At 48.8% G+C, this 26,337-nt stretch overlaps 9 protein-coding genes across 9 annotated transcripts in view; 5 read left to right on the forward strand and 4 right to left on the reverse strand.

Annotated features, from left to right (window-relative positions):
- Window positions 1–4,476: 4,476 nt before the first annotated feature.
- On the reverse strand, window positions 4,477–5,149 carry MYCFIDRAFT_210714 (uncharacterized protein). The gene has a single exon (XM_007926283.1). It carries the CDS (start codon window positions 5,013–5,015, stop codon window positions 4,746–4,748), a length of 270 nt encoding a protein of 89 aa, XP_007924474.1. The 5' UTR covers window positions 5,016–5,149; the 3' UTR covers window positions 4,477–4,745.
- A 528-nt stretch (window positions 5,150–5,677) lies between these two features.
- On the forward strand, window positions 5,678–8,687 carry MYCFIDRAFT_84146 (uncharacterized protein; the record flags this gene model as incomplete). The annotated part of the gene is given in 6 exon segments (XM_007926284.1): window positions 5,678–5,869; window positions 6,467–6,564; window positions 6,617–6,751; window positions 7,704–8,094; window positions 8,148–8,627; window positions 8,643–8,687. 6 exon segments carry the CDS (start codon window positions 5,678–5,680, stop codon window positions 8,685–8,687), a joined length of 1,341 nt encoding a protein of 446 aa, XP_007924475.1.
- Window positions 8,688–8,706: 19 nt separating this feature from the next.
- Window positions 8,707–11,953, reverse strand: MYCFIDRAFT_172915 (uncharacterized protein; the record flags this gene model as incomplete). The annotated part of the gene is made up of 19 exons (XM_007926285.1): window positions 8,707–8,741; window positions 8,781–8,946; window positions 8,979–9,009; window positions 9,048–9,094; window positions 9,120–9,277; window positions 9,318–10,006; window positions 10,030–10,196; window positions 10,221–10,286; window positions 10,318–10,406; window positions 10,430–10,539; window positions 10,566–10,652; window positions 10,688–10,858; window positions 10,918–10,932; window positions 10,963–11,107; window positions 11,140–11,253; window positions 11,286–11,348; window positions 11,383–11,693; window positions 11,739–11,799; window positions 11,905–11,953. 19 exons carry the CDS (start codon window positions 11,951–11,953, stop codon window positions 8,707–8,709), a joined length of 2,574 nt encoding a protein of 857 aa, XP_007924476.1.
- A 4,089-nt stretch (window positions 11,954–16,042) lies between these two features.
- MYCFIDRAFT_44417 (uncharacterized protein) lies at window positions 16,043–17,265 on the forward strand (the record flags this gene model as incomplete). Its single annotated transcript, XM_007926070.1, has 4 exons — window positions 16,043–16,570; window positions 16,641–16,904; window positions 16,957–17,049; window positions 17,101–17,265. Coding segments are annotated over 4 exons (1,050 nt in total), but the record flags the coding sequence as incomplete, so codon positions are not given.
- On the reverse strand, window positions 17,264–18,453 carry MYCFIDRAFT_71095 (uncharacterized protein). Its single transcript, XM_007926150.1, has 3 exons — window positions 18,037–18,453; window positions 17,677–17,986; window positions 17,264–17,615 (listed from the first exon to the last, which is right to left on the reverse strand). Exons 1-3 carry the CDS (start codon window positions 18,374–18,376, stop codon window positions 17,408–17,410), a joined length of 858 nt encoding a protein of 285 aa, XP_007924341.1. The 5' UTR covers window positions 18,377–18,453; the 3' UTR covers window positions 17,264–17,407.
- A 636-nt stretch (window positions 18,454–19,089) lies between these two features.
- MYCFIDRAFT_84150 (uncharacterized protein) lies at window positions 19,090–20,502 on the reverse strand (the record flags this gene model as incomplete). Its single annotated transcript, XM_007926286.1, has 3 exons — window positions 19,090–19,667; window positions 19,782–19,976; window positions 20,094–20,502. The coding sequence occupies 3 exons, from the start codon at window positions 20,500–20,502 to the stop codon at window positions 19,090–19,092; spliced, it is 1,182 nt and encodes a 393-aa protein (XP_007924477.1).
- A 444-nt stretch (window positions 20,503–20,946) lies between these two features.
- On the forward strand, window positions 20,947–23,031 carry MYCFIDRAFT_84151 (uncharacterized protein; the record flags this gene model as incomplete). Its single annotated transcript, XM_007926287.1, has 2 exons — window positions 20,947–20,957; window positions 21,189–23,031. Coding segments are annotated over 2 exons (1,854 nt in total), but the record flags the coding sequence as incomplete, so codon positions are not given.
- Window positions 23,032–23,698: 667 nt separating this feature from the next.
- MYCFIDRAFT_53803 (uncharacterized protein) lies at window positions 23,699–24,777 on the forward strand. Its single transcript, XM_007926106.1, has 4 exons — window positions 23,699–23,727; window positions 23,894–24,030; window positions 24,152–24,278; window positions 24,333–24,777. The coding sequence occupies exons 2-4, from the start codon at window positions 23,899–23,901 to the stop codon at window positions 24,509–24,511; spliced, it is 438 nt and encodes a 145-aa protein (XP_007924297.1). The 5' UTR covers window positions 23,699–23,727; window positions 23,894–23,898; the 3' UTR covers window positions 24,512–24,777.
- Window positions 24,778–25,380: 603 nt separating this feature from the next.
- The window catches only part of MYCFIDRAFT_187118 (uncharacterized protein), a gene marked incomplete at both ends in the record, with an annotated part of 1,527 nt that continues 570 nt past the window's right edge, over window positions 25,381–26,337 (forward strand). The window contains 2 exons of the mRNA XM_007926288.1: window positions 25,381–25,421; window positions 25,480–26,323. Of these exons, the coding sequence (XP_007924479.1) occupies window positions 25,381–25,421; window positions 25,480–26,323 (885 nt within the window). The remainder of the gene's footprint in view (window positions 25,422–25,479; window positions 26,324–26,337) is intronic.

A 26,337-nucleotide genomic window follows, 5' to 3' on the forward strand; every position in this document is an offset into this window, starting at 1 on the left:
TACGCCGATTTAGAAGGTTTAAACCTAAAAATACTCAAATATAAGTATAGTAAAAGAACCTGTTAAAAGACAGTACTCTATATAAGAAATCAAGCCGAAAAATACAGGAGCCGTGGAAGTGCTAGGATATTCTAGCTTGCAAAAGGGCCCGGACTAATTTTAGCTAGGTTTAGCCTAACCTACCTCTATCTTCCTCTAACTATCCGACGCGACTATTATATGTTTACATACGCGTTTTTTTGCATAGAATGGAGCATAATACCATCCCTAAGACTTAGTCTAATAGTAGAGACAGTATTACTATAGAAACTATAGATTTTCTAAGCAGTCTACCCGTATTGTCTTCTTAGGTGCCTAAACCGCCCCTATATACCTAAACACAAACCTGCGCTTTTTAGGACTAGTCTCTACTACTGTAGTAACAATATATATAGTATCTACCTAATACTATTCTATTTAATAAGCAGGTGTTTTAGTAAGAGCTATATAGTCTACGAGCTACCGAGGCATTTAATAACCTAGAAACACAAGACGACGGCGTACGGTTTAGCTAGTAGCTTAGGTCTTTATACAACACTAACACTAACACTAACAACGACAACGACAAGGAAAACAGACTGCTAGGTAAAGAGTCTAGTAAAGAGGATATACTAAGAATGCATATACGCTCGAAAGGGGCCGCAGAACTAGTGCCTTCTAATCTAGAGAAGGCTTCTTAGATACTACCTCCTCCTACTATCGAGGAGCCTCCTATCCGTAGGACTACGGTTCCGCCGAGACTATTAGATGCACTAAAGACTATACTAAAAGCCGTGCCTCGTAGAACCAGTTTGCCTGCTAAGAGGGGGCAGTATAGTATACGATAGAGCATTAAGAAAGAGCCGGAGGTTTTAGAGGTACCGACTGCGGGTATAAAGCTAGCTTCTACGCGTAAGCGTAAATCGACTAAGGGCATAACACTACGAAACAAGACACGTAGAACATTATCTAAACGGCAGAATAATAGCGCCGACCTATCTGATAAACCTCCTGCTTAGCCTATATCGACATCTAATAGCGTTGTTAAGAAATCGCACTTAGACGCTAGCTTATAACGCCGACCGACTTTACGAGCGCCTAAGTAGCTACCGACCTCTTAACTAACCCCGAAACTACGCAATCGAAAGCTATTTAGTGCTAACCTTATATAGGTTGTCTAGTATCGAATAGATAGCAAGCAGCACTATATTATAACTATTAATAATATGCTAGAAGACGACGATATCGACTTTGCGTATTTAAGGCCTTGTAACAATAAGATAGCGTAGTTAATATAGAAGGTTAAAGACAGAGTAGCTTTATAGGTCTTTATTAAAGGACTCGGCTTACATTAACAGCTAGACCGTATATTTACTATCTATTGCTTAAGGCTATCTATACCTAAGCGCGAGAAGGTGTTTAACAACATTATCTACGAGGACGATTACTACGAAGAGGTAGCTAAATTCCTGCGCTACTGCGCTAATACTAGTATATATTGTATAATTAAGGTACTCGAGAGTTACAAGCGCGTTACTGTATCTACTCGACTATTAACACCGCCGGAAAGTGATTAATTCATTAAGATTAATAGTAATCTATTAGAGCCGCCTACCTCTTAGGTTAAGAACAGCCGTAAGAATACTAATAACAAGACTAAGGAAGATAGCCGTAAGGACGACGAGGTATTCTCGTCGGTCTTTAAACTGTTCGAATGTAGTAATCCGCAGTATAACAATAAGAAGCTTAGTCGTAGAATTAGCTGCTATAGGCGCCGTAGTATATACTATAGTGTAATAGGCTCTTACGCGAAGGAATTTGCTAATATAGTGCGAGTTAATTTAGCGCTTCTATACTATATGCCTACAGAAGTTGCCGACAAGATTATAACCTCTTACGACGAGTATATATAGGCAAAGTTAGCTGCTTCTGCTAAGAATAAGACGGCTTAGCAATAGCAGACAATCGATAGTCTCGTAGGCGCACTTACTACCGAGCGCTAGCAACCTACAGCTAGTAATAGCAGCGAGTCTGTGTTGCTAATAGCCTTGCTTTAACAACAACAGCAACAGTAGCAATAGCAACAATAGCAGCAACAGTTCAACCCCTTCCTATTATAGATAATAATAACTAATCCTGCTATACTAGGCGCTCTGTAGCCTTAATAGCAAGTCCAATCTTTACTATAGCAATAATAGCTCCGCAGCTTACTAGTGCCGCCGGACATTAGCACTATATTAAGTAACTACGTAGAGACACCTCTCTACCTAGCCTAGTTCTTTTAACAGCATCCTATATAGTAGGACAGATAGGAAGCTATTACTAAGGCTATTATAGAAGACGCCTAGAATTTGAAACAGCTCCGACGACAAGAGAATAAGAATAGGTTAGTAAGGGTAGTGCCTGCCTTCGGCATAAGACAGGCGCTTCGTAAGCGAGCTATAGACTATGCTATACTGCGCTAAAGTAGTCGAAATTAAGGGGCGTAAAGCTAATATAATAATAAGCTAGCTTTGCTAACCCTAGCTATATAGATTACTACAACTATCTATCTAATTTTTGTTCTATAACTTAGAGGTATAAGGGGTAGTACTATAGATCGATCGCGTGCTTTATTTAGATTAATTTAGATATAGTATCGTTGAGTTATAGCGCTATATAGGTGTTGAATTATTGATAGTTCTATGTTTAACCTCACATTTGCTATTCTGTGTCGCACCTCGGCTTTCTCTACGACCTTCAAGCCTAGCCGATAATACTAGTTTTGTTTATCGACGTATTGTACTACAACTATACATCCGATTTATATCGTTGTTTTTTTATATAAGAGCGCCGCACTCATTCTCGAATTGCCGACTATAATAATAATAATAATGTAGTATTGTTGCGATGATATATAGCATTTAGCTAAACGTCGGCTATTTTCAAATTTAGTCCGATCTACTAAGCCCCGCAATTGCGATACCTCTAGGAGACAGTGTAGTAACTGCTAATAGCAACAATATAACTAACAACCGTTAGAAGTTATTCAGAGGAGAATCTAGCATTAATCTACTAGCAAATTACTATAATATATAAGGTCTTAGCACTCTATATACAAACGGAGCCGGAATTTAGTACACACTACAATCACTGCCGCTTATTCTATATCTCGGCTAGCATTATTAGACTATATTTATATAGTTTCTCGAGCACTTTACAATACTTGAACTAAGCCAAGTAATCGATATTATTACCCTATCGTTTACAAGCCAGTTCTAGGTACGACTAGAAGTCTGCCTGCTAGTAAGGTAATCTATACTTAGGCATTGTTTACTAGTTCTTCTTAATCTAGTGCTTTAGGTACTTAAAGCTCAACTTAATAGCGTTATAGTTAGGCGAATATAGTAGAAGGAAGAGCAGGTATACACCCTTCGCTAAGCACATCTCCTTTAGAATAGCTCTTAAATAGGTGCTATAGTTGTCTAGCAATATTACAGACCGTAGACCTAGATATAGCGTATAGCGTAGCAATACTCGATAGCGTACGAAGGCTATAAAGTCGTAACTATTAACACTGCCTTGCTAGATTAGTAGCTCTAGAAGATAGCTATTAATCGTATATACTAGAAGGATCGTATATCGCTACGAGTAGTGTAGGTGTTAGCTGTCTCTTGCTAGTATGCCTTTTAGTAACTATCTACGCCTCCGAAGGGCAGTCTTATCTAAAGTATAAGACTCGTTAAGGCATATAATTTAGAAGGCCGCAAATAACTGTAGTTTGGCCTTAAATAGAGCCCTTGCTATCGGGTCTCTTTGTAAAGCCGTACGAGATAGCAGTTTGTTAGTGAAGTCACTGCTTAATAAGCAACGACTAATAGTAGATCGCGATACCTATTCTTAGTGATTTTCTAGCAATATTATCTGCATCTCTTCTAGCTAGTATATGCTTCTTATTGTTAAGAACTCTAACAGGTCGTCTCGTATAGCTAGTGTAATTATATGCGGTCTACTACCCTTTACTAGAAATATATTAGCTGTCCGATTCTACCTAGTTATCCGTGTCCAAATAGTAGTGCAAGAGCTACGTCTATCGCGGAGCAATAACCGTACAATATCTCTACTCTTCTAGCCTTTATCTAATGCCTATTGAATTATGTTCTCGTCTTATATAGTAAGTAGAGCTATAGAATAGATTTGGTAGATTTAGATTGGTGTATAGACCGAGGGCTGCGGCTTTAGGCAAATAGGTACTAAGAATACGGCTTTTAGGCAGATGCGCTACGAACAATACTATTATAGGTGTTAGAAACATAGAAGAGGACTGACAATACAATGTAACATACTATACTGCAGTTTCCGACCGTAGAATTAGTGTGTTTGGTGAGATATAGTAGTATAGCTATTAGAAGAGACGTGAGGTAGTAGCCCTCGTTCCCCCCGAAAAACAGTCCGGGCCCTTTTGCAAGGCACCAATATGTGGTTGGATAAGGATCCTAGTTATAGCCGGCTGTCCGGCTTTGCAATATAGACGCAGACAGGTGCCACGCTGGCTAAGCGCCCAAATACTCGCTTACGCAAAATACTCTACAGTCAGCTTATCGCGATGGATTCCTTAGGTGTCTTACGTGCTCATCTGTTCACTGTGCCTCGCACCTGGATAATCGTTGAGCTCCGAGCAGTTTAGTTCTATATAGGCCACCTCGCCCGCCATAGTCTCTTCCCTGCAGAACAGTCCTCATGACATTCTAGTACCCACGCTCTTGATCCCAGAGTCTCTTACGATGTGTACTGAAATCAAACCCGCGCCGCGTCGATTCACCAAATGTGGCCACACCGTCGACATACCTGAAGGCGGTAGAAACCTCTTGAAATGCGACTCTGCCCTTCTTAGTGGCACACAGTGCCAGCCATTGAAGAATGGTTCGCAGGGTTCCAGCACCGACAGACAATACAAATGCCCACAATTCAGAAGGGTGGGTTTTAGCAGCCATCGTCTTGTGTTCTACTCCTAGCATCAAGCAGGCGGAAGCACAGGTGATGAGGAACGGTCGCTGACTGCTGCTTGAGTATTGCTTGGGATCTGAGATTCGAGTGGTTTGGCGGACGAAGAAGTGTTTGCACACAGACGGATCTCTAGTGCGAATTCTTGGATGGTCGTGTATTCCCGGTTCCAGCACGCGCGTATTATCTGACCAAAGTCGAGTCCTTCTAAGTCCGGTATTTGATCAATGGTTGGCCATTCTGATTCTATCGCGCAGTCGACAGAGAACGTTTGCCAGGTCATGATAGAGTAGATAACATTGGCAAGGTGAAAGAGATCCAATCTAACTGTGCAGCCATCCAAATTTGCTTCGGTGATATTCACACCTTGTGGGACTAGCGAACTGTTTGCGAAATCGATTATTCGCAGACTGAAGTCATCCGCGAGGAGGAAGTTACGCAGAGCAATGTCGAAGACAAGGACCCCTCTTTCATGGCAGTGTGCAATTATTTCTGTCGCCTCCAGGACCCAGCGCCATCTCCAGGGCATCGATGGCGGTTTATGGCAAGAAATGTATTCACTCAAAGCTCCGTTCCGATAGTACTTGAGCAGTATGCCGTTGCTCGTACACTCAATGCATTCAGCAACACCTGGCACGCCGCGTAGTCTTTCGTAGGCTTGTATCTCTAGCTCTAGATGGTTGAGATGGAAGTCGTTCTCGCTGTCTGCCTCGATCGTCCCGTCAGAGAGCAGGCGTCCGAAGAGTTTGGGAGCTTTCAGCACATGGCTTCCGTTACGAATAATGAAGCCGTCAATGCCGCTACCGATCAAGTCTGCTGCATCAATGCGGCGACCGTCGGCGAGGAGGATGCAGTCCACCGTCATGAGGTAAATTGACAACGTCGATTGAAGGTGGTGTCTTTGGCAGCTGTAACAACTCACGGCTGTGGAAAGGCCATGCCGATACAAGGTTCGACACACTCAGGAGGGCAGTCTGGGAAGAAGCTGCGGCTCAAGACCTAAGATGGGGCAAGGCAAGGAAGCAAGGAAGATGGGATGAGATTCCACTTCACGCGCTGTCGCTTGTGACGCTCGGAACGGGCCGTCGCGGCTCGGTACGCGCGTTTCTTGTAGCTCTCTTCCCTTCCCTCGCACATATCTCTACATAGCTTCGCGAACGACTTAAGTTACAAACATGATCATACGCTCGACTCGTCACACCTCGTTCGCCATTGTGTCACGAAGTACGACGCTGCTGATACCGCCTACGAGAGGCAGAACCACAGGACACGCGGCTAATTGAGCTCGGGTCGGCCAAGAGTTTTTCCGGGACAGGAATACGACTTCAGCTTCCACTTAGGGAACTTCTCCTCCTGCTTTGCATCTCAATTCTCCTAAATCGCGGAATCCAGCACTTTGGCCATCGGGCGAGCTCATAACGGCGCTGAGTCTGGCCACCACTCGACTACCGCCTCCACCTTGCAGTTGCAGTTGAAGGTCGAGCAACCAGAGCGCGTCATCCGTGCACCGCAGGAAACGGTCTCGATGCCCTCACGAGTAGCAGCAGCTTTGGGCTTGAAAAGGTGTAGCCCACTGAGAAGACATAGTCACTTCGTGTGCTGTAAAGGATCTCAGAAAAAGGTTGTTGAATGACCCGATTCGCAACATTGAAACACTGCTTGCTATGGGCGTCGCCCAGAATTTGCTCATGGCTGCCGCAGTGCTGCAGGTCTTTTCGCCGACGTTTGAGTTCGAACCTCAAGATGGCAGGTAATGTGGTTGAGTATAGTACTACAAGGTTTCCGCTGTTGTCAGAACTCGCAGAGAGATATGCTGTCCGGTCTCCCAAGTCCAGCCATACCGCATGGGAAGACCACACGCAGCAGATGCGCAGCTTGAAACAGGTGTGCTTTGCTCAAACCGGTAGTATAATATGTAAGACTGCAATATGCTCGCCTCAAGCTATACGTTCTGCCCTTCACTGATTTCCTTATACTGGCAGCTCAAATTTATCGTTCGACATTTTCCAGTCAAACATGCGCGGCAAACATCGGAGTGTCCCGAGATCTATTCGTTCACTGTCACATGGAGTTCGTCACATGCAAGTGACTGTTTGCCAGGCGCCCTGCTTCACTTGAGTAGGACTACAACCGTGTTCAATCCAATAATGCAACATCCACCACTCGCGAACACTACAAAGCATTGCAGACTCGCAGTCATACAACCCTTAGCAGGCGAAGCAATCACATCGGGGCAATACCGCAACACCGTGGGAGGTACTCTACCACGAGTACCCGCTTGTGCTACATCCCACTACGCCGTGCGACCGCGACTTGACAAATGACCTCTTCGACTTCGGATTCGATCTAGCAGCAAAGGCGATCAGTCACGGTGGTCCTTTCAGACCATTCTTACCAGCCGTGTAACGGCTGACTGCGCTTGTCTGTCCAGCATCAACGCTGTAATCAGGTCACAATACCACCACGAGAGTACCGCTCGGAGCAGACCAAAGGTCAAGTATGAATACTTGCTTCTCTCGTTGCCGCTTAATTGCGCTCGCAGCGATTGCCACGGTCATTGCCCTGCTGATTACTTCTATCTCATATGATACCTTGCGCAATACGGATAGACTCCACCCGCGCTCGCTGTGGCAGCATGTCCCAGCGCAGTCCGAAAAGTCCCTTCTAACACCCAGCATCATCGAAGATGACTTCTTCAACAGCTCGCGAGGTTCTGCACTTGTTGCCAAGCATGCTCTCATTAGGCGAGCGCCAAAACCTATCAAGCCTGCGGGCGAAGAGGCATATGATAAGGCTGAACAGAAAGGCAAGATGCTCATGTGCTGGATGGAGAATCCATTGCTAGCAGGTGACCTGGCGACCAGCAAGTGGACAAAATGGGAGCAGCTGGCGGAATGGGGCTGGACTGGACCTGGTGGGGGCAGCAATCCTATCGGCGGTAACTACGGCGGCGAGCATGACACTCTGATTGCTGATCTTTTGGGAGATCGAAACCCAAGAGAGCAGGACTTGAGCATCGCGAAGACGGTCCGACTGTATCACAAGAAAGAGCATGCTGCTGAGACCATCGATGGAGTGACATACAACTATCCTGTAAGTGTTTATTGATACACAACAAGCCGTGCAGTTTGACTGACGAATGCTAGCCCACAGATGCGACTTACGAGAACAACATGTATCCCAAGCAAGGCGTAATTGTGGCCGACTTCAACTATGGCCCCAAGTATCAAATCGACAACGAAGCAACGCCGAAGCGGAAAGACTGGAACAAGGCTACTGATCGCGGTCCTAAGCTGAGTCAGCTCTCCGACGTCTGGTGGCTCATCTGGGACAAGATCACAGCCAACGACGCAACCCTCCGCAAAGGTTTACGCTATATCGTCCAGCACAACGTCGTCAATCCAGACTCGCATGCGATTCTCGCCAAAGTGCTCATTGACCAGAAGCAAATCTCAACCGGCCTTGCTCCCGGAGGCACAGGCGTAATAGTCAAGAGAGAAGACGAAGGTTTCGCTGCACTTTTGGGCATGAATAATGTCTGGGGTGTTCCATTCCTGCTGATTCAGCGGAGCGGCGAGCTTGGGAGGAAGAGAATCAAGCAGATCACTGTGTGGAGTGAGAATACTCTTAACCTTTAGCAACCAAATCTCATCATTGAGTTGGAGAACATACCGGATGAAGAGTGAATGGTGGTAGACTATGGTGTTACTGGCAGCTTTGAGGCTCGAATCGATGGCTCACTTTACACGATACAACTAGAAATCTAGCTCTGCTTCCACAGCCCTGCAACGCGAGCGCGGGATGTGGCAGACGACTCAGCACTCGATGCCAAACCGGAGTTCTGGTGAAGTAGAGCAGGTTATCAGGTCCAATACATTCTGCGATTCTGGTGTTTCTGCTGGCCCCAGCACTTTTGCCCATCCATCGGGCTGCGGCAAACTCATCCTAGCAATTCAAGTTGATCAACCGTTTGCAACGATACCTTTGAGCATGAAATTACACAAAATTCTTCATACAAAACCAAGACCGCAGAAAAATGTCCAAACGCCGTTAATGATGCCTGCCTGCTGGATGATATGCCCACCTCCCCGACCTAGGGAGAGACCTTGCACTCGCACGATCATACTCCAAGCGATGTGGCTCTTTCCGAGCATCTCTGTAATCGCGACTGTCATAACTTTCCTCCGACGACGATCGCGAGCCTTTTCGAGAGGACCTGTCATATCGTCTACTGCGCCCTCGTGATCGTCCGGAACTTCTACTGGAACTGCCATGGCTTCCGCCGTCTTTGTTGTCCTGCTGCTTCTGGCTTCCACCGCCTCCTCCCCCGTTGGCGCCACCCGCCTTTTGGGTACCGCCCCCGTTCTGCGCTGCCTGAGCTGCTTGCGCTTTCTTGCCGAAGCGCTTTTTGGTCATGTACAATGACAAACCTCCACCAATGAGGTCGAAGCAGCCTAGCAAGATGCCCACATTGAAAGGCGTAATGTACTCATCGAACTTTGCGAGGCCTGTTTTCTTCTCCTTTTCTTGTTCTTGGTCTTGTTGTTGCTCTTGTTGCTTCTGTCCGCTATTATTGCTCTCCTTGTCCCTTTCTCGTCTGCGACTTCGACTACGGTGGTCGCGCCGCCTTCGGTCGTGATACGAATCGTCGGAGTCGTGGGAAGCACGAGATGAGCGACCGCGCCGCTCCCGATTACTTCTGTGTCGCTCGCTGTGCATGTAATCTGGAACTGCCAGTCGATCGTCATCTAATCTGCCCTTCGTCGTCCCATGCACGCTGTTTCTTTGGCTATGACGGCTGCGATTGCTGCCGTTGCTGTGGCTGTTGCTGTCCGGTTTGTATACTGGGGCTTGTGGGTAGGTTTCGTAAGGATTCTGGTAGGAGTTTGTGTAGATTGGCCTATAGTCGCCCATATCCTCTTGCTGTTCTCGCTGCCGCGATGGCTGTTTCTTGCCTACCACTGCAAATTGCGGCGGCACAGCACCAGCTGCGGCGTTCATTGAACTTGTCCAGTCGCATCAGTCGACTTGCGCGCGACCAAAGGAGAAAAGGCAGAGGCACGAAGTGTAGTTGTCCAGGCGCAGAATAGATTTGGGTTTGTATCCGATGTCTGTGCCCTTCCGTCATAGCACATCATATGAAATGCCCAGTTGCGGTTATCACGATTTCTGATCTTGACACCGCTCATCTGAGACTGGTCCCAACAAGACTGCTACACCATCGCCAACCACCAGAAGCCTGTCATGAGCCTCACGCGACTGGAGCCTTGGCTGACAACGAATACCTGGCCGCAAGTGATTGAGACGCAATCGCACGGCGCGGATGACGGGTTGAACCTTGACGGGGAGTGAAGGGGCATCATGCCGAAACATGATCACTGATCTTGGAAACAGTGACAGTGCATCTTGGAACAAAGGAAATCGGGACAGGGTACCAGCGATGCAGCCGGGTGGCTTCGGGAGTAGTCCATGCGGTCGGCGTTGACAGCACAAGCATAGCGGACTGCCTCGACGTGAGGGTACAGATCACCGACTTTGCTTCGTGTTGAAGTTGTCTCTGAGACCTCGAGATCACGGGTTGACTCGTGAGTCTTAGACCTTCCGACTCGGTAAAGCGCAAGTTGTCATGTCCAGTCCGTTTTGATCCCTTGCTGGTAGAGGCAAAGGCTGCCGGACAAGTTGGGACGGGAGGCCTTGTGTAGGATGATCGTGCGTATCTTGAAACACTCTGAAACAGGGTTGGACTTGTGGTAAAAGTATGAAGGCGGCTTCGATCGACTCGGTCCGGGCTGGAAAGCCGCCAGGTTTCTTTTTATTGAGATGGACTTCTTTGCTTTCGGCATCAACTTCGCCAGCGCTGTGCAAAGGTTCCAATGGTCAGCATGATTTTCTTGTTACTTACTTGCTGTTGCTCACTTTCGTGCACGATCCCTTGGTGAAAGCTAGACTGAGTCATGTCACTGTGTAATCGTGGTCAGGGTGAGAGATCCGACATTCGAGCTCGTTGAGCGCGTCCAGAACTCGTCAAAGACTGTACATACATCTGCTCTCCGAGAAAAGGCGCAATGCTTGGAAGTGTCCGATGGGGGATGCTCGGAAAGATGAGCTAGACAATCTGCAATGTTACAACTGATGCACCTTGGCTTCTGCCTCCACAGCCCACTTCCGAGCCAGACCGCCAATTCAGCAATCTCTTCAAAGAGCTTGTAGGGTAGAAGTTGGGCGGGCAGCAGTACTGTTGTATCCTGCAGACTCGCATCTCGTGCGCCGTGCTACTGGTGCACGACCGATATCAGCCAGGCAGCCGGTACTGTGTGTTCGCGCATGATCACGATTCAAGCCGTCTTCTTGCCGCCATGACATTTCCATATAGAGAGACACGAGTGCTCGACGTGGCTTGTATGATATAGCGTGCTCTTGTGATGTTCTCGCGGTGGTCGGACTTCGTGCAGCATGCTCCTCTATAACTACGTGCTGGGGGGTCCGGAGTGGAGTTGCACGACAGGCGCGACAGGACGAAAAGGCTGTAATGCTTCGATGTAGGTGACAATGTCGACTCCAACAAGATATCAGTGTATAGCCTAGTGGTAGGCTTTGTGTCGCAGAAGATTCGTGTTGTGTGAGCCAGTGAAAGGAGAGGACGTTCGAAGTGAGTGTTGGCTCCCACAGAAGCCGAAGACAAGCCGAGTGAGCTACCAACATCATCACCACTTTCTACCTCCTCTCCTTAAGAACACATGTGTGACACAACAATTTCCGTCGATTTCATATATTTCTCGTATAATGAAGTTCCCATGCCTCAGCCGGCATCGACATCGATTCACAGCTACATTAGCTCGAGGACGAAGAGCTCTTCTTTAGCATTTTACCGAGAAAGCCTTACCCTAGCTTCTGCAATATCACCCTTCTCCGAGCTGCCGAGCAGGGGCGTGCTTGCCAAAGCCTCGGCCATAAACTATATGGCTCTTACTTAGGCGTAGCGTTAGAACATTGCACTAAGACTAGTAACAAAGGAGAATTAGACAGAATCCGGGCAGATAAAAATAATGCCGGCAAAGATCTCTACCAAACGGGGAAGAACACGTAAGGCTATTAGGGGTAGAATCGCAATAAATATAGACAGGGCAGTCTATAGCTTAGCGGGACAGTTTCGCGAATAAAGATTAATTAAGGCAACTATAGATCCCCGTCTCTTCCCCGAGCCCTAGCTACCTACCCGAGCCCTAGTATAACCCGAGATTACGAGATCGGCTATTCTATATAAAATCGCGTATAGAAGCGATAATCGCGTCGCGGCAGGCCCCGCTAGCCGGGCAACTACTAGTCTACTACAATACTGCTACTAGCAGCTATAAAGCTAAAGTTTGTTAGTAAATTAGTAGTATAGCAAGATTAAAGGTATTATTAGTTATTAGCTATCTACTTAGGTCTAAGCGGATTGCGACCTACCGCCTTATAACTACGCGATATAGTATAGGCAGGCTTATAGTAGTCTCTTATTTACTAACTAGCCTACTACTATATATAATGCTACTACTAAGTAAACTAATAGTGCTATTACTATAGTATACTCTAATAAAGTAGCGCTATTACTAGACGCGCTATAGGCTATATAAGTAAGTACTATTATTACTACTAGTACTACTACTAAGTAGCTTATCGTCGTTATTGCTTATATAATGCCGCTTACTAGCGGCTATATTTAGCTTATTATCTCGCTCGTTATTCTTGTAAATAAAGTCGTTATTACTTACGTCTACGTAGGTCCTCTAGCTCTTAGTAGAGCTAATCTACCTTAGAAGGAGGCTCTAGCGCTACTAGAAGTAAAGACTTAGCTCGTAGATTATAGTACTCGAAACCGCTTAGGTAGTAGGTAGAGCTATACGGACGGTTAGCTTTCTAGTAAGGCTACTATTAAGTACAGCATTAGCTCTTAACGTACTTATAGTACTTAGCAACCGTCGTACGAAGCTAAGTAAGTAATACGCCTAGCTCTAGTACAAAGTCGACTATCCTAGCTATTACTATCTTCTACTTCTTAGTAACTATAGTAGTATTTAAGTCGTCTAATTCTTAGGCCGTTAAGGTACGCTTCGTAGAGTAAAGAGTAGCGCTACTAGTTATAGGCTTCTAGTTGCTAAATATAATCTCTAGCTCTCGTAGACGTAGTATTCTATAGAAGTCGATAAGCTAGTAGGCGTAGAAGTAGCTTAGTAATAGTATAGCTCGGCTTCTGCCTATCTCGAGAAGCTTTATAATATCGTATTAGTACGGATAACTATAGGTCTTACTAAGGTAGTCGTTATAGCGGCACTATAGATAGCTATACGAGAAGGCCGAGTGCTTAATCTTATTGCCCTTATCGTTAGTTATAGTCCTTATAAGCGTAACAGCTTATATATAAAGCGTCTTTACTTATAGTAGGCAATAGTCGTTTATAATGCGAAAGACACTCGCCTAGAAGGGTCTAATTAGTGCCTTATTATAGCGCTTTAGGTTCTCGGTAAGAGCGACTCGCTGTCGATCGTAGCCTTCTACCTACTAGTTAATTAGGCTCTTAAAGAGGGTAAATATATCGTAACGGCTACTATAGTTAAGCTACTATTTAATACGTGTGTACGTACCCTTAACTCGTAGCGTTGCCTTAGTACCGAAGTATAGAACTTCGTTAGTCTAGCAGTCGATAATACTACGTTTAAAGCGCTACTAATTAGTATATAGATAGACCTTAAATATAGGATATACGTTATCGAGCTTCTTTACGTTGCTATTAAACTCGTCTTCGGTTTAACTATAGATTGTATAAGTAAATAGCTATAAGAACTTGCTAGTTGCTAGACTATTAGTCTAGTAACTATTAGCTTTAACCTGTCCGAATTAGCCTCGTTCTTTACGTACTCGAGTTAGTACGTCTTGCTATAGATGCTACTCGTAGTATATATACTTAGCCTTAGGAATAACCTCTTTAATAGCTTAAATAAGTAACTCTTTACGATTAGTTACTATAACGATAGGTATAGTATAGCTAGCTTACTCGAGGCCCTTCTATACGGCTTTTAGTAACTATACGAAGTTAGCTTTGTTAGGCTTCGGTCTAATAAGGCTAATACCGAGCTTAATAGTATTATTTAGTAGACCTACGGCGATAATATCTAAGAGCTCGAGGTTATAGATATTAGTCGAATACGTCGTATCGATATAGATAGTATAAGGCGTAGATTTAAACGCCTAGAGCGACTAAGGGTAGAGGGCGACTATTAAGCGAATTAAGCCGTTCTAAGGGTTAGTATTAATCTCGTAGAATATGCCGTTCTTATCTAGTAAACTAAACTATTCGCTCTACCTAATTAAGCTTATAGTATATATTACTATTATGAGCCTATATAATATTATATAGATCTTATAGTTTAAGAACGATACCGTACCTACGGAAGTAGGCTATAATCTTAGACGTTAGAAGCCGAGCGTATTATAGTCGTTCTAACTCTTCGAGAAACTAGACTATTCTTAAGCGAGTCCTATACGTAGTAAGAGCTATACTATCGTCCTTTTTATAGTTATAATAGTAGTAACTATCTTTACTCGAATGCCGGATTTGCTACTAACTGTTAGGTTATACTAGATTAATAGCGACAGCGTAGAAGTAGAATCGATAACCTATCTTCTTCGAGCGCGACTTCTTTTTTATCGACTTATCGTCGTCCTTTTAGGTATACTTATCTAGCTGTCCGAAGTAACTACAGACCTACTAATAGCGATATTTAATACCGTTTTTGTTCTTCTACGGCTTATACTACTTAAACTTATACCCTATTATCTTGCTAAAGTTATAGATATAGGCCTCGAGCGCTTAATAAGATAGAAATTTATCCTCTCGTAGTATTAGACTACGGCGGCGCGCCTTCTTCGAGAATAGGTACTTCTTAGGGCGTAGCGATACTAATCTATTATTAGGTAACGATATACGCTCGCGAGGAAGGCTTAGTAAGCGACTATAGCCTCGAATACGTATCTCTAACTCTAGATTAGACCTCCTTCTACGACTTAATATCTACTACCGTCGATTGCGCGCCTTCTACTACCGCCGCTATCTCTTCTACTACTATATCTATCGATTACGTATCTTACGCCGCCGCTACCGCTACTACCGATTCTATTACGTCGTTACTACTACTAGCGATAAGATTATCGAGAAACTCGTCGTATAATAGAGATTTAGCTATTTTCGATAGTTACTAGGCAATCTACTATAAAAGGGGGAAGAAATATAAATTTTAGGTCTATAGTAGAATTGCTTCCTAGGTAACGCGCTACGCGCCTGTTAATAATACTAACTAGGAACGGAAATAGCCGGTATTAGGTGGAAAGAGCACGTAATTCTATATAGGCGCGATTCTATAATGGTGCTAGCATCGGGTTATGCTAGGGCTCGGGTGGGTAGTTGGGGCTCGGGGAAGAGACGGGGACTGTGAATCTCTTTTGGGGGTTTGCACCTGGACGGCACTTCAACCTTGGACCCTTGATATAGTTACTTCACCTTCGCAGTGGGAAACAGCATCGAGCCTCTGGGGCTTTGTTGTTGACAAGCCTCGAAGCATATTTCTGTGCAGTAAGCTTGTATTTTCCCCGACCATGTTGACATACGGTCACAGTCGACAGGCCAACCAACCAGAGCTTTGGCATCGCGTACTGCCCAGTGCCCCCAAGCAACGTTCGAGGCTTTCGATCGGATATTCTACTCCGGAACCAAATGCGTTGCGGCTTGAACATGGTTTTGAGTGGCCTTCGACTTCTCGCCCTTTGCCTCAGCGGTCGAAGCAGATCAGTACAAACGAAAGGTGAGACTGAGACGACAAGTACCTCACCAAGTATGGCATTACCATCCTGGAACAGCTTGAGTTCCCAGCAATAATCCTTCAAACAGTGCTACTTGAGCCCCAGGATAGTACAATGTTGGAGATCTAGGTACCAGGATCGATCTGCTGCAGGATAGACGCCTGATGAACGAACCACGAATTCGTGGTCGCATAAGTAATAACGGGCCATCGTTTCAACCCTGACGTGTCTCGCGAGGGACTTCAAAAGCATGGTACTCTGTCGCTTCTTCCTAGGAGTTACCGAAGCGCCTTTCATCCCTGCAGCTTTCTACCTCTTAGCCACATTCTACACTCGAAAGGAGCTCGCTCTGCGCGTAACACTGCTCCTCTGCGGAAGCGTTCTATCCACAGCTTTCGCGGGCTTAATCGCCCTCGGCTTCTTCAGAATGGAAGGTATCGCAGGACTCGAGGGGTGGAGGTGGATGTTCCTCATTCAAGGTCTCGTCACGTTCGTCGTTGCCATCGGGTCGGCGTTTACTCTGCCTAACGAGCCACGGGATACACGATGGCTTACTCCCGCCCAACGTCAGCTTGCGTTTGAACGGATTCAAAGGGATACTGTTGAGGCGGGACCTAATACGACTACTGTTCGTGGCTTGATTGATGCTGCCAAGGATAAGAAATTGTGGGTGTTTGTTTTCATGTTACATGCTGAGAAGGTTACGATTAGTTTTAAGAATTTCTTGCCGACTGTGAGTAAGAAGACATGATACTTGCATACGCTCTGGGCGGACTGGACTGGCTGATGAACATCGATTGTAGGTTGTCAAAACTCTAGGATTCTCACAGACTATCACCTTAGTCCTGACTTGTCCGCCCTACCTCGTAGCCACGGTCGTAATGTTATGCTGGTCAATGAGTTCCGGCAAGTTTAATGAGCGGACATGGCATATCTGTGTTGGCAAGATCATTGCTATATTTGGGTTTACTTTGGCGGCTAGCACGATGAATTCTGGGGCCAGATATTTTGCCATGATGTGTTTTGTCGGATCTATCAATGCCGTAGATGGGATACTCTTTGGCTGGGTACGTCCCTTACGACCTATGACCGATCTGTTGACTGATTTGGTGAGTGTAGATCGCTGTGACGTGTGGTCAAACGAGAGAGAAGAAGGCTTGCTCACTTGCGTTGGCGAATACGATCTCGACTGCGGCTATGATCTGGTCACCTGTAAGAACCTGCTTTCTGTGTGTGTCCAGGATCTCGCTGATGAAAGCGCAGTATCTTTACCATGACCCGCCTCGCTTTGTTACTCCCATGGCCACCAATGCTTGTCTATCGGTCGTTGTCGCACTTTGTGCATTGGTCATGAGGTGGATGCTACGGCGCGAGAACCGCAAGTTGCGAGAAATGAGTGCCGAGAAGACGCTCTTCTACGCTTATTAGTTCGGAAGCCTGGTACAGGTTATGAAAGCTACGATGGCATGAATTACGATCGTCACGATGTCCATGCCCTGTCCTTCTGCTCCGTGGCTCATGCAGTCTCCAGTCATCCATTCTCGACAACCTCTTCTGCCATGCGTATCTTTCACGACTGCGCAGTCGCCTCTGTCTTCTGATACGGCTTCACATCCACGCCTCTTTCTACTGGCAATACCGTAAAGTTGAACTTCCCCATTGTCAAACCATATCTGTCCAGAATTCGTGGCTCCCATTTATCTGAAAATCGTTCTTCCGTCAACATCGGCAGCAAGTCGTCCACGCGTCCGCCAAAGATTGTGAGCATCGTGGAAGAGCTGAAATCATTTTTGTTAGCCGTTGTCATTGGCAAATGCGAAGTCTGATTCGGAGACGTACTTTGCGCTTCCAAACATGTTATGGAAAAAGCTCTCCGAGTATTCCTTATTCGTCCTCCGTGCATCCGCCCTTCGCTTGGAAAGCGCTCTCGACAGATCGGCTTTGGTGAGCTGTGGGCGTCCATCGGGTGTCTTGCCGGTAGCTTCCTTGAGAAGATCATCCACGAGCTGTAAGTCTGGTTTGCCCTGGTCCGGCTGAAGCGCCAAATCGTGTCTCGTGAGGCTGGCATCGTGTTCAATAGCGTTGTCGGCATGTTTGCTCAGTTCTTCGAGGTCGAAACGATCATTCCAATAGGATTTGTTCAAGAAGTCTGACTTTTTAGCTGAGGCTTTTAAACTGTATGACGTGAGTAGGACTCACCAGCTGAGAACTTTGGCACGAAGAAGCAGAAGCTGGGAGCGAAGTTGAAGGTCTGGCGGACTTTGGCATTGAGTTCCTTGAAGCTGATGTTCTTGCCGTCGTGTGGCAAGATTCCATGATTCGCCATGGCGTTGAGCATTGGACAAGCTGATCGGGAGTCGCCAGGTCCTGGTGGCACGAATTCGCCAAATGATGTGAGATTGTGGCCTGGTGCACCTTCTGGGATGACATGTCCTTCCTTGAGCTTTGGCATAAGGAGATTGAGCACGACCAAGGCGTTATCATAGGTCATGACGCCGAGATTGATGAAGGCGCCCATCACTTTGTTAAATACGCCCATGATTGCGTCGTATCGTGATTTTCCTGCTCAGTCTGGTCGTGTGCTCGAGCAAGCTGATGGAGTCGACTTGAAGCTCAATGAGCTAGGTGGGTGGTCGGATGGAAAAGTTCATGACGGATGGCTGGCAATATTCATGAGGTCGATCACCCCTCCGCTGTGTGAGCTACAGCATGCGCGAGGTGCAGCCGTGGGCCGTAGCCAGTGTGGTTGAAAGTGTATGCACTTCAAGATAATGCGGCAGCATCGATTGGACGCGGATCTGCAGATTTGCAGATCTTAGCATGAATGTGAGGCGCTCAATTGCCAAGACAGGTTCCACTGGGTGCCCGAATAAGACAATGCAATGGACGAGATATCCGGGAATTTGGGAAGGGTGACTATGGCCTCTACATATACAGTATGCTGATGATAGAATCGTCAAGCTGCACATCCCTGTAGCGGACTGAGATGATGCTCAGCGACGAAGTACAGCAATGTAACTGACGGCTGTCGAAGAATAGGAAATAAGATTTTGTGGTCGCATTGTGGCATGGCACGTGCGTGTTGGCTGGTGGCACTACGTTGAAGAGTGAGTCTTGTGCTTGCACAACAACAGCACGTCGTGTGTCGGTGGCACCCTACGGCGTACAGTAGCAGAAGGCGCTCGATAGCTGCAAAGCGCTCAGCTTCATCTGCAAGCTGGTCGCTGATCTTTGTCAACGCCATGCGAAGCTCTATCTTCTGGCATCTCGCAGCAGTCTATGAACTTCGCCAGCAAGATAGAGACTGCCGCAGATGACAATGTGACTTCCAAGCTGCTGTTCCGCGCTCCTACACGCATGCTGGAGTGCCTTGGCGATATCCCTTCCATATGCGCGGCAAACATTGAGTTTTGTACCGGATTCTTCCGCAATGCGGATCACGTCTGTCGATAATCGTGGCTCAACCCATGGCATGCCAGCTACTGGACCGAACTCGACAGCTAGGATGCTATCTCCTGACCTCAAGAGTGGCTTTAGGATGTCTTCGACTTTGCGCTCTGGACTGTTTGAAATGGCTGTAACATATATGATAGGCTTCGACTGGTCGGCGCCCCGGAGGCTATCGACGACTTGCCCTAGCAGCTCAATCCCTTGCTGGTTGTGGGCACCATCGAGCAGGACTTCTCCAGTATAGCCTGTCAAAGCGGCAAGCGAGATCCGCTCCTGTCGACCCGGAAAGACATAATCTCGGACGACTGATTTCATCTCATCATGGAGGTGCTGAAGCTCTTTGTAATCGGTCGTGGTCTCCTCGGGAAGACGCTCGGGCACTCTTCCCAATCTCATCAAGGCAGTCCACGTGCAGACGAGGGCAATCTCGCCATTGTATTTTCGCCACGCCTCCAGCTTCGTGTTGTCGTGACCATCGATCTGTGGGAGCTGACGCTGGTGTGGAAGTATAATAGGTGCGCGCAGTTGCTGTGCGCGCTGGACAATGACATGGATGATTTCCGGTGCATCCTGCTGCTGATAATAGGTGAGAGGTACGCCAGGCTTGATGATGCCGGCCTTCTCAAACGCAATCTTGGCGTATGTATCACCGAGAAACTGCTGATGGTCCTTACCGATACGTGTTATGGCTGTCATGAGTGGAGCAGGTCTGTAAAGACTCGAGTCGATGTCTCTGCGCTCTTTGCCATGGGCAGCGAGAGTTGGCTGGCCGATTATATTGGTGGCATCTTCTCTGCCTCCCATACCAACCTCGACGACGCCAATATCGAGATGCGAGCGAGTAAAGCATTCGAAGGCTGTGGCAGTGAGGAGCTCAAATTCAGACGCATTGATGTTCTCCCTATGATTTCTGTGCCGCACCGCTTTCTCCGTTGCCAAAAAGACACTGGTGGGGATGACTTGCATCTGGTCAGCAACGTTCATCTGGATGCAGTCCCACCTGTCGATAAGGTGAGGGCTGGTAAAACGGCCATGGCGGATGCAGTCTTGCTTTCTGTGCTTGCGATGGCCGGATCGATTGTATGCATTCAGCATCTCGGAAATGTAGGAGCATACCGAGCCTTTGCCATTCGTGCCGGCGACGTGGATTGCGCGCCATGGCAATGGAGTATCACTGAGCAGCTTGGAGATGCGCTGCAGACCGAGCTCGATCATCGTGGCATGGCGGCGGCGGCGGCGGCAGCAGCGGCGACGGCGACGAGTGTCGACGTCTCCAGGGGGGGGGGGGCCAGAGTTCTCCTGTGTTGCCCCCCACACCAAAAAGCGGTCCTGGGAAAACTTGGCCGGAGTCCCTCCAACACATCTGCGTCGTGCGACGAATCTTGCCATTCTGGACGCGACGCAGGGAAGACTGCACGGACCGCGCTGCCGCCTGCGCTTGCCTGTCACCTCGTGGAGGGCTGGCTGGAGAAGGAGCACTTTGGTCACGTTACGCCGAAGTGAGCACGACCTTGCTAAGTTATCGCCGACGACAAAGCTCACCACCACCCCCCCCACCCCCCCTCACCCTCTTGCGCCTTCCATCTCCTCTCAGCCTGCTCGCGTGCTGCTGCTGGTAGCCGCCCGTCCTCCACTCTCTCCGCTCCGCCGCACCCAAAAATGGGTTTACCGTAAGCCCTCCCTTGAGAAACAGCGACGCTCAGCCGGCGCGCCGTGAAGAAAAGCGTGAAGCGCGCCATCCCCTCGGCAATGAGCCGCAAACAAAAAATACATCTACATTACACCCTAGGCTGACACGAACGTGCGCGAAGAATATGGCGCGATCCAGACGAGAAGAAATCGAGCAGCAGGAACGGGCCCAAGCCTGACCCGACTGCGTGTTTGCGCTCGTCCATCCGCAGGCGCCCTTCCATCCACGGCAATCGCAGAGGTCGTCGCGGTCCTCCGCTACCACGCGAGCCTTCAGTCCTCCCGCCGCGCTTCATGCGCTCTCCTCCTCCTCCACCCTCTGCCGGCTTCAATGGGTTGCGCGAACAGCGTCGTGGCGACGACAGAGGCGTACCATCAATCTCAAACCTCATAGAGGCTGCCGATAGGCAGCGCAGTACTCGATTGCCGCCACCTCCACCGCCACCAGTGCCAGAACCTCGCAGCTACTGGGAAGCGACTCGTGGAGCACCGGCGAGAATACATGCGCACAGTGCAGCAAGAGAGCAGCAAGAGCGCGAGCGCAATGAAAGACTGCGTGAAATCCGCAACCGCGCGCGCAGGGAAGAGCTGCACGGCTGGCGCGAAAGACCTAGCCACGGCTTGGAGCTGATTGATCTGAGCGAGGATGAGCATGGGGAGTCTGAGGAGAATCGTGCGTTGCGCCGCTCTCCCACTCCACCTGCCAATCGCGACGATCCGTCAGTCCCGATGCACACCATTCTTCTCAACCCTGGCGAGCCACTGCGTATCCTACAATCTCCCGAGCCCACGCGCAGTCGGAGGAGACCGGACTCGAGAGATGGGTCATCTGCGCGTCGAAGCACACTTCCCACACCACCTTTGGACACATCCGGGCCACAGGACAGCCTCTTCATCCTAGCGTCAGAAGCTGATGGTCCCCGCCCAGCTCTTAGACGAGCTCACCCTCTCAGTCACGCCTGGCGACCTGATTCCCCAGTAGATGGCCTTGTGGATCGCCAACGCAGTCCGGAGGCTAACAATGCTTGGGAGATCATGCAGACCACGATCACTCCGGACGAATCATTACCCAGCGCCGAGAGCAGCTTTACAAGTGCGGCAGCCAGCCATTCTTTCAATGCCTCTAGCAACAATACTCAAATGACCGATCAGGACAGCAGAGTAAATTCCGGTGATGACAGTGACTCCGGCTCTGAAGATGATATCTGTAATGACGTTGAAATGATCAATAGCGAAGCTGTCGCCGAGGATATGTACCATGGCGAGATGGGTACACTTGAGGGGCGCGAGAGAATAGCACGGCATCAGGACAACCGGCGACGGGAGGGCAATCGATTCGCTCTGGTGAACGAGCCGCCAAGTGTCGACATAGGCTTCAGACTCGTCGAGGAGGCACTGGAGACTCCAGAAGGTCGGGAACGGATCATGAGATTCCGTCGCGATGCTCCTGACGGGCCACAGCATTGGGAAGAAATGCTTGCGGCTTCTCAGAGAGTTAGGAACCGGTCTATCCGGCGCAGTCGACGTTCTGCAGGGAATCACATTCGCAGGGAAGGAAGCCCAGACGGGCCTATGGATGGATACATCACTCGACCGCGACCAGAATACGGCGAAGAGATACGCAACGTGGCTCGTGAAACATCTGATCAGGTTCACGACTACTTCCGCCGATACACGAGTTCAGCACTTGCGGATGGTGCGCAGTCATCCCGTCCTAGAGCTATCGACTTGCGCTCGCCGCCTCCAGAGTACGAAAGCGCGTCACAGGACGAGAATGCTATGGTTTCGCGTGATGGGCCTGTATCGCACCCAGTCAGTCCTCCCAGCCAGAGTAGTGAGCGTGAAGTATCGGAAGCTTTGCTCAGCGGCGATGTCCAAAGCAGTGACGTCCAAGACTTGGACTCCATGCGTCGCATCGTAGAGCGTCTCGCGGCTCGCGATGATGTTCCCGAGGATTGGTGGATGAGTATGGGACTGAACTTCTCTCGGGCGCGGCCGCAGGAAAGACGAAGACCCGGCACAGTCGTCGCAGGACCTGACGAGCCAACTTCACGAGTGCGTTCTGGAAGAGTGGACAGGCACGAGCGAGGAAACTCTAGGCTTTGAAGGTGGCGTTAGGCATGACGTATGATGTGTGATGAGTGTGATTATGTACTATTACGGTCGAAACGACAGGAGATTGGGGAGGGGGAGGGAGCAGCTGGGCGTGCTTGAATGATACCAAAAGCGAAAGGCGGGTTGAGGTCAGCTTGGTCTTACTTCGATGATGTCTTCTCCCTCACGATAAATGGAACGATTCTTCTTGCTGCCAGTTTGCTACGATGTCTCTACCCCTCTGCAGTGATGGAGGAGATTGCAGCACTCAAGCGTGACTTGTTTAGCTGGGGTCATGGCGATATGAAATTTCGAATCAGCAGCTCTGATATGCATGATTCCACTGGTTGCTTTGGATCAATTTCAACCGCGTGTGAATGGTTGTCACTCTGAGAACCTTTCGTCGAGTTGTTCTTCTCTTGGCGTCGACATGGAGCATCAAGTGAACAGCTGCAGCCAGCCGCTAGTCTCCGTTTTCTGTGAGCCAGTCGTGCTCTGCGCCGTGCAATTGCCGTTCCGAAGTCTGCGCCGCAGTTTCTATCCTGCAGTCCCGCCAAGCCTCGCACTCAGTCGAGCAATTTGCATCGCTTGCCCTGCACCGACTTCGAGACCTCTGCGACGAAGCAACCCATCCACCCAACGACCACAACAACACCGGTGAGTGCCTCCGAATCTTCCAACATCGACATCCACACGAGAGCCCTCGATCCGATCACACATGCACGATTCCCACACGAATTCCTCCGCAGCATCTCCGTTGCAGCCCGCTACAATTCGAGCGCAGAAAACCTCGAACCGGACTTCCACTGACATACATTCGCAGCAATCATGGGTAAGGGCAAGCCAAGAGGTCTTTTGGCCGCACGAAAGCTTCGCAACCACCGCCGTGAACAGCAGTGGGCCGATCTTCACTACAAGAAGCGACTGTTGGGTACCGCATACAAGTCCTCGCCATTCGGAGTACGTATCATCCACCACATCACATGGCCATTTCTGGGGAAGTAGCAGGATAAGGAGAGGAGAATCTGAGCGATTGCGCCATGGGATGGACTTGCGCGAACATGGGCTAACATCCATCAAGGGTTCTTCACACGCAAAGGGCATTGTCCTCGAAAAGGTCGGTGTTGAGGCCAAGCAGCCCAACTCCGCCATCCGGAAGTGTGTGCGTGTGCAGCTCATCAAGAACGGCAAGAAGGTCACTGCTTTCGGTACGAATACAACATTCCATCGGCACATCTGGGTCCCCACTAATTGCTTACCAGTGCCAAACGACGGTTGCTTGAACTTTGTGGATGAGAACGACGAGGTCCTGCTTGCTGGTTTCGGTCGCAAGGGCAAGGCCAAGGGTGATATTCCCGGTGTGCGATTCAAGGTCGTCAAGGTTTCTGGTGTCGGTCTCAGTGCTCTGTGGAAGGAGAAGAAGGAAAAGCCACGTTCGTAAACGTAACGACATATGATCATGCATGCAGGCGATGGGTTAAATCAACACGGCGTTTGAAGAGCGGCATCGTTCAGGTCGTCCATGGTGGCTATTACAACCGAAGCAGGACACTTTCACACATGAGAGCCGCATGAATGGGGCCATAGGGTTACTCTAGAGAGCAAGCACTACTACTGTGGAATGAGAAGTCTTGCGTTGGCCGACCGTCACGCGAGTCGTATAAAAGTCTGCACATGGCTGGCATCTTGGGCTGTGACATGCAAAGCAAAGGAAATCAAGTACCCACGTCATGTTTGCTCTTGACATATGCTTATAGAAGTCCGGCCAAGTCCTCTTCGGTACACTGCTGTACGAGCACGATCACTTTGCGCATCTCAGTCTCTCGGATGTCATTCGGCATGAACACTTTTGCCGTCTTTGCCGCGACAGGACTCCCACGTCCGCCCATATTCTACCAATCACTGCTGGCTGAAGAGGACTGAAGAGCGCATCATCGGCAGGCAAAACTGCTTCTGACCAGCGATAACCGATTCCGATGGCAGAGATGGCCAGTTTCGTCTTCTGAAAGTCCGATGTACAGCGGGTGTGATTGTTCTCTTAACCACCTAGGCTCGTTTCGTGAGCGCGAGCTTGGTTGGTAACCTCGGCCCTTGGTTTATCGAACATTAGCCCCAGCATCCCCGCCACTACTTTTGTTGCTGCGACAGTACGTGCTCGAGTCGACGGCACGTTCCCATAACTATACAATCTTCTCTGCCATTCCTCAACTGCTTATTTGCTTGAACTGAATAGCCACCTCACGTCCGCCTGATCGGAGCAAGAAACTCATCTTCGACACCATCTGATCTGACTGGAGAACAAACGTCAAGATGGCCGCCAAAGCAGCGAAGAACAAGCCACCGGTTTATGTGTGAGTCTCCCACAAGGCCTATGTCCATCCTGGGATGGCAATTTCTGACACTTTCCAGCCTTGGTGTGGGCATGACCAAATTCATCAAGCCCCGCGGCAAGGTCGACTACACTGAACTCGGGTTCGAAGCAGGCGTCAAAGCGATGATCGACGCACAAGTCAACTACGATGACATTAACGCAGGCGTCGCATGCTACTGCTACGGAGATTCAACCTGCGGCCAACGAGTCTTTTACCAATTCGGCATGACCCAGATCCCCATCTACAACGTCAACAACAACTGTTCCACCGGCTCAACAGGTCTCCACCTTGGACGAACCATGATCGCAGGCGGTATGGCCGACGCAGTCCTCGTTGTCGGGTTCGAAAAGATGAACCCAGGCTCCCTCCAATCCTACTTCCTCGACCGTGCCAACCCAACCGGGACCACAGGCCAAATGATGATGGCCACCCGCGGCCGCACCAACGCTCCCGAAGCCGCCCAACTCTTCGGCAACGCAGGACGAGAATACAAAGAGAAATTCGGCGCCAAAAACGAAGACTTCGCAGAAATCGGCCGCATCAACCACGAACACTCCAAACGCAACCCCTACTCCCAATTCATGCAAGAATACACCCTCGAAGAAATCATGAAGTCCCCTATGATCCACGAACCTTTGACCAAACTCCAATGCTGCCCCACCTCCGACGGCGGCGCAGCCGCAGTCCTCGTCTCCCAAGCCTTCCTCGACGCCCGCCCTCATCTAAAAGACCAAGCCATCCTCATCGCAGGCCAAACCCTCGCAACAGACTCTCCATCCCTCTTCTCCCGCTCCTCAATCGACCTCATGGGCTTCGACATGACCCGCTACGCCGCTCGCACAGCCATGGAAGAAGCCGGCGTCCAACCCTCCGACGTAAAAGTCTGCGAACTCCA

This window comes from Pseudocercospora fijiensis, assembly GCF_000340215.1.
Source record: "Pseudocercospora fijiensis CIRAD86 unplaced genomic scaffold MYCFIscaffold_3, whole genome shotgun sequence".
Taxonomy (NCBI): Eukaryota; Fungi; Ascomycota; class Dothideomycetes; order Mycosphaerellales; family Mycosphaerellaceae; genus Pseudocercospora; species Pseudocercospora fijiensis.

Excerpts from the sequence above, each read along its gene's own strand:
- MYCFIDRAFT_53803 (XM_007926106.1), top strand. The coding sequence starts at position 23,899 with ATGGGTAAGGGCAAGCCAAGAGGTCTTTTGGCCGCACGAAAGCTTCGC. Across the intron at positions 24,031-24,151 it reads ACAAGTCCTCGCCATTCGGA|GGTTCTTCACACGCAAAGGG; the intron begins GTACGTATCATC and ends ACATCCATCAAG. Across the intron at positions 24,279-24,332 it reads CAAGAAGGTCACTGCTTTCG|TGCCAAACGACGGTTGCTTG; the intron begins GTACGAATACAA and ends ATTGCTTACCAG.
- MYCFIDRAFT_210714 (XM_007926283.1), bottom strand. The coding sequence starts at position 5,015 with ATGCTAGGAGTAGAACACAAGACGATGGCTGCTAAAACCCACCCTTCT.
- MYCFIDRAFT_71095 (XM_007926150.1), bottom strand. The coding sequence starts at position 18,376 with ATGGGCGTATTTAACAAAGTGATGGGCGCCTTCATCAATCTCGGCGTC. Across the intron at positions 17,987-18,036 it reads CGTGCCAAAGTTCTCAGCTG|ACTTCTTGAACAAATCCTAT; the intron begins GTGAGTCCTACT and ends CTAAAAAGTCAG. Across the intron at positions 17,616-17,676 it reads AACATGTTTGGAAGCGCAAA|CTCTTCCACGATGCTCACAA; the intron begins GTACGTCTCCGA and ends AAATGATTTCAG.